The sequence below is a fragment of the Contarinia nasturtii genome, unplaced genomic scaffold (genome assembly GCF_009176525.2).
Source record: "Contarinia nasturtii isolate CC-2019 unplaced genomic scaffold, AAFC_CNas_1.1 Cnas_scaffold_493, whole genome shotgun sequence".
Taxonomy (NCBI): Eukaryota; Metazoa; Arthropoda; class Insecta; order Diptera; family Cecidomyiidae; genus Contarinia; species Contarinia nasturtii.
This window is the reverse complement of record NW_022197846.1, coordinates 3,532,260-3,546,841: the sequence shown is the minus strand read 5'-3', so window position 1 is coordinate 3,546,841 and position 14,582 is coordinate 3,532,260. Positions and strand designations below refer to the sequence as shown.

The window sequence follows — 14,582 nt, the reverse complement described above, 5'->3', positions numbered from 1 at the left end:
TTTCTATGTCTGTTATTGCTGTTATTGGATCGACCATGAACAATATCGACAATGAAGAGGCCACAACTGGTTGCCAGTTACCTGATATGAGATTTGTTCGTCCAAAAAAATTTGGTTCGACAACGACTGAACCGCCATACGTAACGTTCGAAACAACACAAATATTTCTACCGGATGAATTTACCACCGCTGATTTAGATTATGGCGAACACACTGTTGATGAAACACTTTCGACGGAAACCGAAGCTCACACATCAAATCAACGTAGCACACGATACACTGATTACAATCCATATGCGTGGAAGGTTGGCGATGGGTAAACAAAAACTATTCTAAAATGTTTTATGTAAAGTAAAACTGTTTTGAAAATCTAAATTCAAATCCTTTCGATCCAAAAATCTCATGCTCTGCCATAATATATATATGGCTGTGAATATGTCGAATAGCGAACAGAATGAAACACTTTGCAGAAGCGTGTATATGAAGGCTGCACTGTGTGTGTGTGTGTGTGTGTGTGTGTGTTTGTGTTCAAATGCAACATTTTAGAATAGCCAAAATATACTGTTTGCTAGAGATGGTTTTCATATTGAATTTGAGTTGCATGCATGACTGTGTGTGTCTTTTTGTTGCTCGTTCTATGTCTGAACGACTACATTTTCTGTTTATCAATTTGAAAATATAGGGATGAGCTGCATATTCCATTGGGTAGCAGTGGCAGTGAAAGCATTCATCGAAACAACAAGAATAACAAATGGGAACGGCGTAAATTGCGTAAAAATACAGGTCGACGCCGGTTGGACCAACACAATCAGGGCCATAAGCAAACCAAACGGGAAATTCGAGAAGATAAAGTAATCGACGGTGCTTATTATATTCAATCGATAAACATTGTAAGCCAATTACATAATGATTTACAGCTCCAACAACAACATCAGCAGCAACAGCAACAGCAACAACGACAACGGAACATCGATGACAACGACGGCTTAAATCATTTGTTGTCTAGCAAAATCGGCCGAAATACAATGAAAACAAAAAAATTATATACTAATAAAGCTGGCATTGACAGCAGCGAAAATGTTGATAGAACCATGGAAAACGGTAACAGCATTTTCGACAATGGCATCGGCAACAGTAAAACAATGAGAATCACATTCAAACTGAAAAATGGTAAAATTGTCCATAAAATTGCTTTGCAACGCACACAAAATGGAGACAATGGCCATCGCAACATTGCTAGCAAAATGTATCGAAATGACAACGATACTACAGACAGTGTCTATACGGATAATTATCATGTTGATAAGATGGTGATGACAGGCCAAACAAAATCAAAGACAAATGACACTGGCAACGCATTGACCGATAACAATGATGATGATGACGACAACGAAAACACTTTCAATGCCAATTCAAATATGAAAATTGCCAATGACATTGAAAAAATTGTAACAATAAAACATGACAATGATTCAATTAACGAAACTAAACCAAATCAATTGCATCGCATCAAACGAAAATCGGGAAAGGCCGCAGGGGCATTGGGGAGACCCAAAGGTGGCAACGATAGTGGTTCAAAGAGTACAAGTCGAAAAAAAGAAAGTAAGTAATAAACAGTCTTGCAACACAGATGGCAACCATATACCACAGGGTGAAAGTAGAAGGCTTTCTTTTTATTTTGGACATGATGGGTCGATCAAAATCGTTAGAAATAACGAAGAGTTGAATCTTAAATTTTATTTATATTCGACTGTTGGTTTTTTCTCTTGAAATTACAACGAATTTGAATCTCATCATGACCACTAGATTTAATAGTCATGTATCGGTATAAGTAACAATTAGTTTTCTGACATAAAAATGAAGATTTGTTAAAAGGCAGATATTTAAATCTGTGGTATGTTGCACTGCTCACATTGCAATACTGGTAATGACTATGGAATGGCAAAGCGTTGTTGCTAGTCAATATTTCGATCATAGCTGTTTCAATGTTCACTGGTGACCAAATGTGTGCGAGTGCTTGTCTGAGTCTGCGAAACGAAGGCAAGATGACAGAATAATACAGTGAGCATAGACTCAGTTTGGCACGATACGAAATGCATCGACTAAAACAACAACAACCATTAAAATCCAAGAAAAGTTGGTATCGAACAACTTGAGAACGATGTATTTCGATCAGCATGCGATTGGAACGTTGACTAGCGAGTAACAGCGTTATAATATACCTGAATGAGTATTCCAAATATTCGGTTTGGTTTTCAATTTCTGTTTTTTGTTTGTTAATTTCGGTATTTTGGTTTATCCGTATGTGTGCTATCTCTCTCTCTCTCTCTATTGCACATACATAAACTCTCCTTTGTTTCAATTTTAATTTTGGCAAATGCTTCGTCATTGCAATTTGTATTTCAATTTTCCACTTGAGTTTATTGCGTTCATTCAGTTATGTTTTAATTAAATTATTCACATTCCGATTGTTTAGTTAATTTTTGTGTGTTTTGATTTGTCTTTGATTTGGAAATGGGCATTGACTTGTACTGATTTTTATCAAACTATCAAAATTGCCTTTGTTCAGCAAACAAAGCTATAGAGAAAATGAAAAGAAAAATGAAATGAATGAAATACATATACACTATTTAAAGAAACGAAGGAAAAAATGAGAATGAAGATGAAATGAACATAAAAACATGCTGAACAATTTCATACACTGAAATAAACATACACAAAACTGCATGCATGTAGTTTTCGTATGGTTAATTCATTCCCTTTCGTGCTGTTTAACGAGCAGCTGTTGTGTGCGTTGCAAAGCAATTTCTCTCTTTCGTTCTATCTATATACATTCTTCTGCACCGTTTGCATTATACGACAACGACGACGACGACTATCATCACGCGAAATGAATTTGAATTGAAGCTTTATCCTTTAAAAAATGTGTGCAATGGTAAAGCAAACGCAAACACATAATACACGCATATACGACAAATTTGCGTGCGCGCTTGAATCGGACAGGGCGCGGGACGTAAGCGCAAAACATTGGCTTTCATACGATACGAGATTGGGAATTTTCAATTTTATCGTATGAACGCATTGAGTTGTTTAATAATAATAACATCCACAACAAATAACTTCTTCTGACACAGGTATGAGGATCAGATGTTGAACGAGCTAAAGCATGTGTTCTTCTAAAGCTAACACTTAATTCAAGTTTTATGAACATTTTATTCATAAACAGCAGCGCAGCAACAATAACAACAAACACAAAAAAAAAAACATTCAACGACGCAATTTTCAGTGTTTCATTCGTTTTATACGGGAACATTTGTTTTATGTTCAGTGTCATTTCTTGTTTTGTTTGCTTGTATGTTGTTTTTTTTCTTCATCATTGTTTTTTTTCACTTAGTTTTGCTCTCATTCTTGTCGCCATCATAAATTTGTTGTATTTTTGATTAGTCCGTGTTTGTTTTTGTTTTCCGGCTGTTTTCTACCAAAGCGAATAATTTCACATGAAACCCGGAGCCAAAAAGTAGGGAACGACATAGAATTCGGACTCTCGGGCTAGAGAGTACATTTCGCAAATCGAATTTTAACAAAGTATTAACACCTTTTTCGCAGATTTCTTTCTCTCACTCCATTTTTTTTTCGTTCGGTCGGTGTCGCCGTTGCTGTCGTCCTGCAAGTTCACATTTGTTCTCTCTCTCTCTGTGTGTTTACGCTATCGTTGTTGTGTCGACGGCATTTGTTTGTGGTGGTTTTTTTACAAAGTTTTCTCTTTATTTAATGCGTTTTCATTTACACGATTTTAATCGCGTTGAATTGTCTCAGCAATGCATATACATATACTGTAGGGTGGGTCAATTATTTTTACTCGATGGGCACATCGCGATTCTGGTACTATGGGCCATAACAAGTATTTTTGCCCAAGGAACCATATGTCTAAAATCATTTTCGAGCCTGCCCATTTTTAAGTATAGATTTTTCCCAAAATATTTAAAAATCGACTTAGACATTGCATTGAAAAGGCAAAAAAACATTATTTTTTCTCTAACCAAATGTGTATGCGGGGGTTTCTGGGGTCGAGGAATCCATTTTTGACATTTATTTTGCGATATGATAACGTTTTGATACGATTTTCATACAAAAACTGGCAAAAATGGTCGTTTACTTCTTTTTTTTCAATTTTTTTTTTGTTGATGTCGATTTTATCATCGGATCAAAAAATTATGTTCTACAAAGTTGTTCAGAATGATGAGAGAAATTTTTTGGGTCAGCTGCCCTCCAACTCCCCCCACCCCCTAGGGGGTCAGGGGTCATAACCCCTTAACCCCTGATTTTTTTGACCTGAAACCCCAAAATTCGGCTTCAGCATGCCAAAAAACCTTTAGAAAGTGTTTTTTTCAGGTACCCTCCGAGCCAATTTTCACAAAAAGTAAGATCCCCCCATTTGGGGTCAAATACTATGAGACTATGGGGTATTTTGTGAAAATTGTCTCGGGGGGCATCTGGAAAAAACACTTTCTAAAGGTTTTTTGGCATGCTGAAGCCGAATTTTGGGGTTTCAGGTCAAAAAAATCAGGGGTTAAGGGGTTGTGACCCCTTACCCCCCTAGGGGGTGGGGGGAGTTGGAGGGCAGCTGACCCAAAAAATTTCTCTCATCATTCTGAACAACTTTGTAGAACATAATTTTTTGATCCGATGATAAAATCGACATCAACAAAAAAAAAATTGAAAAAAAAGAAGTAAACGACCATTTTTGCCAGTTTTTGTATGAAAATCGTATCAAAACGTTATCATATCGCAAAATAAATGTCAAAAATGGATTCCTCGACCCCAGAAACCCCCGCATACACATTTGGTTAGAGAAAAAATAATGTTTTTTTGCCTTTTCAATGCAATGTCTAAGTCGATTTTTAAATATTTTGGGAAAAATCTATACTTAAAAATGGGCAGGCTCGAAAATGATTTTAGACATATGGTTCCTTGGGCAAAAATACTTGTTATGGCCCATAGTACCAGAATCGCGATGTGCCCATGGAGATTTTTTCGGCCCCCTATAATTTGACCCACCCTAATATACTGGCATTATGGTGTCTTATTCAGAGAAAAAGAGAAAATACAATACCATAAGCTGAACTTCTAATGCGTATACTATACTCTCTCTCTCTCTCTCTCTCTCTCTCTCTCTCTCTCTCTCTCTTTCTCTCTCTCTCTCTCTCTCTATGTGTGTGAGTGTGTATTTTGAAAAATGGACAAAGTTAAAAACTAAAGTCTTAATAAAAACGTGCAAACGTTTTATGCACTTCGCGCGTAGTTGGCATTTGATTTGTTCTTTTTGCTTGTGTCGGTGTGTTGCTCAAGTGATGAAGAAAGTTTTATTATAATAATAACAATAATGTGCTCGCGGGCTTGCACTCCATAAAGCACATAGTGTGAACAAGCGACAAGCTATTAAATACATGCCTTGTGACAATGTGAACGAGATTCGCTTCCGAGATACCAATTCATTCTCTCCTTCGCTTCGGCTTTACCGCTTTCCTCATTCTCACTTTGCGCATTCTATCGTTCTTTGTTGTTCGCCGCGCGCGAATTGGTCTCACATCTAGTCTATTTCGTCTAGTTCACGCGCAAATTTACAAATGGGTTTTATCCCTTTTTCCACATTTATTTTGTAATAATGAAACTTATTGTTAATTTGCAGTTGTCGTTTCTTTCGTGTTATATTATTCGTGCCGGCTTTCAAGGCATTGGATTTTGAGCTTTTCAGATTTTTTTTTCTCTCTCTCTCTCTCTTGCTCGAGTACTTTACATTAAATCAATTTTAAACTTCATTTCGTCTTCTTCATCACACCATAATGCATTACAATTTTCACCCATCGTGTTCCCGAACTCCATTCAAAACGAATGCATTAATACTAGGGCGTTAGCGTGTTAGATTCCAGTACATTCGCATCGAAGTAGTATAATGTTTAATCAAAATGAACACTGTCATGATAATTTTGAAAAAGTGCAATTTATAAAAGTTATCAAAGTCGAATTCATTGCGCTTTCGAACACACAATCCGTATAAGAACATAAACTATTATTGAAAACTTTTTTGAAATTGTTTTGGAGAACAGTAGCTGTAGAAGCAACAGAAACATGAACAACATAACCATCATAGTAGCAATGGCACGTTTCATCGTTTCTGCTCAGAGAGTAGAAAACACTATCGCTATAGTAATACTATATTTACTGTATTTAAAATCTACATACAAAGAGTTGCATTGTTCACATTGGAGTTCGCAAAAATTGGTGTGGTCACACAATCGAAATGTGTACAAATAGTAACTATTTATAGGCACCGTTAATATAGTATTACTATAGCGGCAGCGTTTTCTACTCTCTGTTTCTGCTTAAGTAGGATTCATAAGTAGAAATATTCGTTATGAACCGAAGATATTGTGAACTTCTACTTTAGTAGAGAAAGAGAGATATATTGAAAAAAAGAAAAGCAAGTAGAGTCAATTCGACGACACACAGAGAAAATGTTGAAAAAATTAATTCAGCCCGTCTTCATCCACCAGCTTTGTTGCTCACTTACTTACTCTATCAATCTCTCTACCTCACTTTCGTCTTCGAAACAATTTCTTTCGTTATTTCTCGACCGATATTTTTAACCGTATTTACCTAACCGTTACATGGGAGAGAAAAAAAACACTGTAGTGCATGACGCAAGAGTTATCGTAATCGTCGACGTCGTAGTCATTTTTGGATGGCGTAGAGAACGCTTGTTTGAATATACCGTTTGCTTTTCTCCTTAATCAGATTTGGAATTTCTTCAAAATACATGGATCACGTCATGTCATATAAATTCAACCTTTTCTCGACCATATTCTGATACTATGTAGTTTTTCGATTCGATTTTGTCTGGGAAAACTCTTTCGAAACTTTTATCATTTATCAAAAATGTGAACTAAAATAGAGAAACACATACACACATATACACAAATCTATAACCAAAACTGTGGGTAAGCAATTCAATATAGATTTCAGAGCGCGTAAAAACCGAATTTCGAACCAAAAACCGATGCTTGCACAACACACTCTCACACACAGCCTCATGTTATACAGGAAAAATGATTTTTTTATTAATAAATACGTATAGTTTGTAGACTTTGTGCATGGGAAATTTTACGTACGAAAACAAGCTTATACTTCTGTCCCCCCTTCATTCCTCAGTGTGCCTTGTCGATTTTCTTTCCCTCACATTTCAAAAATCAAGCCAAACAAACAAATTTCGATGGAATATCTTATGCAAATGACGACAAAAACTATATACTATATTATCACTTCTTGAATTCTACGGAAAAAAATTCAAATCTCGCTCGCTCTTTTCGGCTTTCTAGTCACTATGACAGCCTCCTGTTTGTCGACAGAAAGAACAGAAGAAAGAAAAAAAAAAAAAAAACAACAAAAAGTTGAGATTTTGATGTCTCTTTGATTCTATATCGCTTCAAGAAATGTCGAGAAGAGACCAAATTTCAACTTTATCTAAAAAGAAATAAAATGCCAAAATTCTCTCGAGAATAATCACAGTAGTCGATTTCGTAGATTAAAACAAATCGACTTTTTTTGTGAGGCGATTTTTAAGTTTTCTCTTTGCATGCTATATAAACCCCAAATGTCACTTTTAGATAACAAAAAAGAGACAGTCACAAGTGACCGAACGCAGATTTAAGAGAACCAACACCACTCAACGCAATTCGTTCTACTTTTATGTGTTATGCTTCGGCTGCATTTCAATAGCGTAAAGAAAAATGTAAAACACATGGTAATGTGTTCAGTATGGTATGTCAAACGGTGGTACGCCAACGAAGGCCATGCTGCAGATTCAAATAACAATCGTATGACAAAAATTAATAAATTTTTGAATTTTTCACCGCTATTTACTGTGCTTTTATCATTTTGGGCCAAGGTGTTCGTTGTCCCCGAAAAATTCTACGCATAATTTCGCATTTAATTCGAGATTCCTCAGTGTGTTTTATTTTTCGAATTTTTTTTTCGTAGCACTTTTATTTTGTGTCTCAATGGTCTCATTTAAATTTTTTGAACTAAAGACATAGCTTCTGAGCAGGGGTCCGAGGGGTTGGATTAACCCCCCCCCCCCCTGGAAAAGAGATTTGGGAATCACCCCTTTACAAATTGAGAGAAATATTCTTTCGATTTGCTAGGGATTTTGGCGAAAAAAGTAAAGACCTTTTTTTTAGCTCTTCACTTTCTAAAGTTGGAGAAAATATTAAATTTAGCTAGGGTTTTTTGAGCCAAATGCTCTGAAACATCCCCCCTAGGAAGGAAAATATCAAATAATGCATTTTTGAATTTGTGAAAGACCAAATAGAAAAAGTAAAAAGTTACCCCTTCAGATCTTGAGAAAATGTTGAAATTAGAACCCCCCACCCCCCTTGGATCTTCAACTTCAGAAGCTATGACTAAAGAAAAAAAAAATATATATATATATAGAGTAGAAACAACAACAAAAAATATGCTCATTCTTTGTCATACCATATAACACACAAAAACTCGCACACACAAATATTGCTGTCAACAATAACGTCAAACAACAATACATAATAAATGCAACACGCAGCTGGATATGAAGACGAAGTTCAATCCGTGCCGTACGGTCCCGAAGAAGATGATGAGTCGGACGAAGAGGAAGAAGACTCCGAGGAAGGTATACATTTTGATGAGGTTACTGAAGTTCGGTTTCCTGGCGAAGTTGGTCCGATGGGAAATCGTCGTTTATGCAAAATACGCTGCGTTAAAGGAAAATGGGTTGGCCCATTGTGCGCTAATGAAGAGGGTAAAAAAACTTATGTTCATTTATATCCAGTGTATTTGTTTGACATCCTTCTACCATTTTATTTACATCATTTCGAAAACAGAATTATGAGCGAGAAGAAACAGAGGCAAAGAAAAAAATGGCAAAAATATCAACTCTCGTCTATAAAATTTCGAAATGATGTGCTTGCCATTCTCCTTCTCACACTATATATATATATATATATCCATTTTTTTACAGCGATTTAATATCTAAATAATATAAAAATTCATATTTTCTCTTCTACTACTTTTTGTCTGTTTTTGTGTTCATCCGTCACTCGTATTGAACAATGCTGCTCTAACTATGCATTGTGGTTTCGGATACTGTAATAAAAAATGGAAAAAAAAACTCACCCAAACACATATACATATGTGCACCGACCTTTTTACCAACGCATATCGACATCATAACATTTCTACGCACATACACACATACTTTTTCACTCATTCACATGATTTATCCATTATGAACGCCACAACCGACACCATAAACCAAACCATACCAAATCCAACAACAACAACAACATTCATGCAAACAAATACTGGATACACTCGCGTCGTCCAACTCAACAACAACAAAAACAATACACACCATACACCACAGATGATCATGGCCAAATGAAATTCCAGCCGTTGTACAAAAGTTGTAATGTGAATCGAATCCCACCCCATTTGTTGCTTAGCTACAAAAATATATCAGTGGTATGAAATATTTTTTCCATTATCGCACTTTTATGAATTATACTTGCAATACATAGAATATTTTTGCTCTTTTCCTCTTGAGGTTTAATTAATAATTAACAATCATACATCACAATAATGTAAAAATTATTCCATTTTGCCGTCGTCGACGTCTGCCGTTTTAGAAGCCGCTGGTACATCGTACATACATACACACAATATCTTTAGACTTCTTTCTTTTTAGCCATTACTTTTTATTAATATGTTCATTGGCATCGTATCTTGTTTTTCAACTTGTGGACGCTCGCACGCGTTTGTTCATTCGTATCTTTGAAGGAATTCATGTATTCGCACTGTACTATGTTGTTCACGACGAAATTTTATGATTCTTTCAAATCTATCAGACCTCTTGACGTTTCTCGATGCAACAACCAAAAGGTATACCGACCTGTCGGCGGTGGTGTGCATATACTTTTCGGTACAAAACTTATAACAAATAAAAAAAGAAAAATATTTTGTTTCCCGTGCTAAAATCACCCTCATTTCATATTAACGTTTTCTGAATTTTCTATCCAATAACAACACCACCAATACCATCAACACCATAAACATAAAGAAGAAATGGGAATTAGAGAAAGAGAGAGAGAGAGAGAGAAAGAGAAATCTCATATCCAAACTTTTCGAACTCCAACTAAATGTTTTCAATTTCTATGTCTTTTGCTCTCCGTTTGACCCGGCAATAATACTCAAGCAAAACATACGACATTTGGGCACATAAATATTATTTTATCGAATTTTTCAATATAGCAAATCTACATTGTTTGCAATGGCTTGTGGAATGCTCGCTTTAATAAGATTTACCATAAAACATCTAACAATAAGCCTGAACATTTACTCACATAAAAGATATTATTAATTTTGTGCTTTCCTTCTTTCTAACTCTCGCTCTCCCTCCCCCTTGTTCTGGCTCGTGGTGTTGTGCTTTTTTATGCTTCGTCACATTCTCGCTCCTTCGGACCTCTGATCGTCCGGATGTCACACGATAATATGTTAAAGGCGTACACACATGGATGTTCGTTATTGCATCGGTTTCGATTTTTTCGCCTCCAATTGGCTCTCCTTTATTTCTTTGCTCCTTTTCATATTTTACTGCTTCACTTTCCTTTTTTCACATTTTTTTTTTAATTTTCAGAATGTCGGATGGGATGTACCACATGGTAACTTTTACTTTTTTTATCAATACAATATCCTTCTAACCCTTGGACGAGCAAGGTGGATTCATTGGGGCCATCAAGACTTGACGGTCAAGTGAATTAAAAAGAGAATTATAAATCACTTAATTTATATACTCAAATGCGTTGTAAATTTGAAATTTAACTATTTTACACAAATTAAAAAGGAAAACAATATCCCATTTTTTCCTAAAAAAATTCGTCTCGAACGAAAATCCCCAAGACATTTTCTGTTTTTCTTTTTGGGCTTAGGGAACGGCCCTGCATATGGCAACTTTGAAATATATTTGTTTGCCATTTCTGAAACGTTTGATAAGACCATGAGATTTAAAACTGTTCACCTTGCCCGCAGTAGGGTTAAAATAAGTATATTTCCACTTTTTAACCCAACACAATTACTTTTAGGGGAAGCGTTGCAAGCACGTTGTAAAGATTTGGGATTATATAAATTACTTGGTGAGTCGGGTGTGTTATGCTCTAATGGGTTATGGGTAAGTATATGGTTATGCGTAGTCACAGCCAAACGTACTAATCTTAAGCGACATTTCAGGCGCCTCGTATGCCGTCTTGCATTCCAACGACACTATTAACGAACTTCTCGGGTAATTTCATTTTCCTTTTCACTATTTTTCTTTTTCTTTGTCACTTTTTCATTTCTTTGGCACGCCGCCGAATGGTCAAAGAGACAGTAAATTGAAAAAATGACATGAAATAATTTACGGTTGAATCGAATACTTAACACACAACATTTTATAAATCATAACATTTATGTGGTGTGACTTTAATTGGTTATCCAAAATCTCTGAATTGTATACATGAATACATCGTATATAACAGACGATAGTCCTCCATCGATTCGGATAAAAATCGGAATTGGTTCCGGTGCATTTGAGCCATCAGGTTTTTTGGCTGTATTGCCCGGAAGCACCATACATTTGGACTGTATGTTTCAACGGCGTCGTGGCAATCCCGAATGGACATGGACTGGTTGGCATCGAGAATATCAAACAGGTAATTTAAATGTTTTTTTTTTCAGTTGTTACTTCAACGTTTTTTGAACCGTCCACTCAAATTTGAATATTCACTAACTGACCATAATTAAACGAAAAATATTCCAGTTGCATATAATGGGCCTTCACATAATTTCATTGTATTTATGATCACTTTTTTTGTTTTTATGTTAATGATAGATTGTTGAATACGAACTTAGCCTTTCGATTCACTGAACGAATAACAATATCAATACAGAGTTTTTTCGGTGTGCATGTGAAATGTGTGTACAAACACTAAATGTTACAATTTCAATTCACGTTCAGTTTTTTCAAGAGAATAAGAGAGAGCGAGAGAGATAATGTATATAGTCTATATATGGCGACTACTTTTTCGTCTGTCGGCAATCTGGTTGGTGCTTCCGTGAGAACTTTATTCGGGAAATTGTAGCAATTTTCTAATTTAAATAAATCCGCAAAAATGGTATGTAAATTTGATGCAAATATCTGAAACGTTATTCATTTTGATTTTGACAATTTTATTATCCACATAAATAAAAACGTGCTTTTGCTCGGTCTGTCCGTATACAATTCGGTGAAGTGCATTCGAGTACTAGATTCAACATTAAAATGCATAACAGGATACCAATTGCAGTCGCCATTCGTAACAGAAATGGCAATGGGTGGTGGTGGCGGCGGTAGCATCATCGTTGTCGTCGTCGACATCGTTTCTGTAATATGGTCTATTCATGTGGCATCACCACACCGTGCATAAATTGGAAAATGAAATGCATTCAATTGACACGATTCGTTTGCTAAATTGTTGCTCATTTTGTTCGTGACAATCAACGAGTCAAATCAAATTATATCCCAAATCGACCGAAGCCGTTTTTGCATACACAAAACATCCTCACATACTCCCAAGCCATGCACAAAAGAAATAGTAGTTGTGTCGGTGTTTGTGTTGGCTAACTCGTTCATCCATTTGCCAGCTCAGATCAAAGAAAAATATATTGCATTTCCTCTGGAAATGCATGTGAGAAAACAGTAAAATTCGTTTGTAAAACATTCACTCAGCCATTCATAGATCCATTGAAGCCACACTTGGTCACTCACTCACTCCCTCAGTCACAAGCACACACAGACACATACACATACGTAGACTCTTTCTCTCTATTTCTGTATCAGTCTTATGTTCGTCAAAAAAAAAAAAACGTCGAGGAAAGAAAAAAAATGTAAAAAATTGCTTTTATCTTGTTTCGTAGAGGAAAGTTCATTTTTGCATAGCCATTTTGGTTCGTTAGAGCCCACATTTTTTTTCACTTTCTCTCACACTCTGACCATTCTTTTACTTCTGTCGCCGGAAATTTAGCGTTGGCAACCAATTATATGTTTATCCCATGTATGGGAGTTTTTAGCTTACTTGTGTTTTGTTGTTGTTGACACTAGCGAGAAGTTGTTCAACTCTTTTAAAATTTCATTGAAATCGGGTAATATGTTGAAAATTCATATCGTAATGTGATAGCATTTCATATGTAATTCAAAAAAAAAAAAAAGCCAAAAACTTGGTCATGTTTATGCTTTTTTTGCTTGTTTTAAATGGATTCACTTCATTCGTGCATAAAAAGAGAAAAAACCACATACTCATTCAAATGCGGAAACTATTTCTTTTCAGTAGCAGTGATTGTTCAAACATAATTTTTCGTTGCCGTATCCTGATGTGACATGGTTAAAAAAACATGAATTTGTGAGGGAATGATGGTCGTTTAAGATTTTAGCAATTTGGCGTCATGTGATATGACCCCTGAAAACGGACAAACTGTAGTGTGCTTTTTATGATTGGTCGTAAAGAGTTCATATTGTCTATTATGCTCAGGCTATCAAATATGCATGAGCTATTCAACGGAATACATTTACTATGTCACACTCATAATTGCGTCAAACGTAAACAAGTTGTGTTCGTATGCTTAGCAAAATTGTTTTTCATCTCTGGTTTTTTTTTTTTTTTTCATTAGCTCAGCATATCATTGTGCGGTTTTTCCCCGTCAAAATTGGATAGTCGTTACATCCGACATTGATATTTTTTTCTCGTTTTTTATTGAGTCGGTTTTTTTTTGTGTTTTTCATTTTTGTGCAGTACATGTACATACGTTTGAAGTACAGTTTATAAATGCCATACATGTAATGCTATAGGAAAAACAAAGAGAATTGCAAAATTGAAAAAAAAGCAACGGCATACATTGAACCGATTTCGATTCGCTTGTGAAAAATTCGAAGCAATAAATTTTAAGCACTTATTATAAATTACATTCGAAACCGGATTAAAGGTGGGCCGAAAGTTGTGCTATCATTTTTTTTTTTCAGAAAAATTCTCGTATGAGTTTGTAAAGCGTGGTTTTTGTTGGTCTTTTTTTTCTCTCAATCGGAGACATTTCGCGTCCTTCGGTCTCCCTTTGGCTCAATGTATGTGTGCACATGTTAAGTGATAAATTTTCCGTTTCATTACAAGTAGTTTTTCATTTGTTTTTGTTTTGAATTATTTTGCTCCCAAATCGGATTCGAAGTAGCCTTGGAGTAGATAAAAATCATATGCACGTACTTATTCGCATTTAGGCGTTCCACCAACAGCATGAATAATTAACTAAGCGCCTCTTATTGCATCACCCCAAAAGAACCAGCTACAACAACCCTTTCCGTAAAATGCTAAATGCGACCAAATTCAAAATGTGTGTTAGAGAGGCAGACAAGAACGTTTCCATAGCTTTTCAATATTTTTTTTATCTCTCTCTCTCTCTCTCTCTCTCTCTCTCTCTCTCTCTCTCTCTCT

General features: G+C 35.7%; 1 protein-coding gene across 11 annotated transcripts in view; it reads left to right on the top strand.

Moving 5' to 3' along the window:
- LOC116339316 (locomotion-related protein Hikaru genki) overlaps positions 1-14,582 on the top strand; it is a 43,941-nt gene that overhangs the window by 24,576 nt on the left and 4,783 nt on the right. For all 11 annotated transcript variants that reach the window (XM_031765136.1, XM_031765132.1, XM_031765126.1 and 8 more), the window contains 9 exons: positions 58-316; positions 683-851; positions 918-1,602; positions 8,618-8,833; positions 9,458-9,555; positions 10,727-10,751; positions 11,172-11,257; positions 11,317-11,368; positions 11,604-11,777. In XM_031765136.1, the coding sequence (XP_031620996.1) occupies positions 58-316; positions 683-851; positions 918-1,602; positions 8,618-8,833; positions 9,458-9,555; positions 10,727-10,751; positions 11,172-11,257; positions 11,317-11,368; positions 11,604-11,777 (1,764 nt within the window). The remainder of the gene's footprint in view (positions 1-57; positions 317-682; positions 852-917; positions 1,603-8,617; positions 8,834-9,457; positions 9,556-10,726; positions 10,752-11,171; positions 11,258-11,316; positions 11,369-11,603; positions 11,778-14,582) is intronic.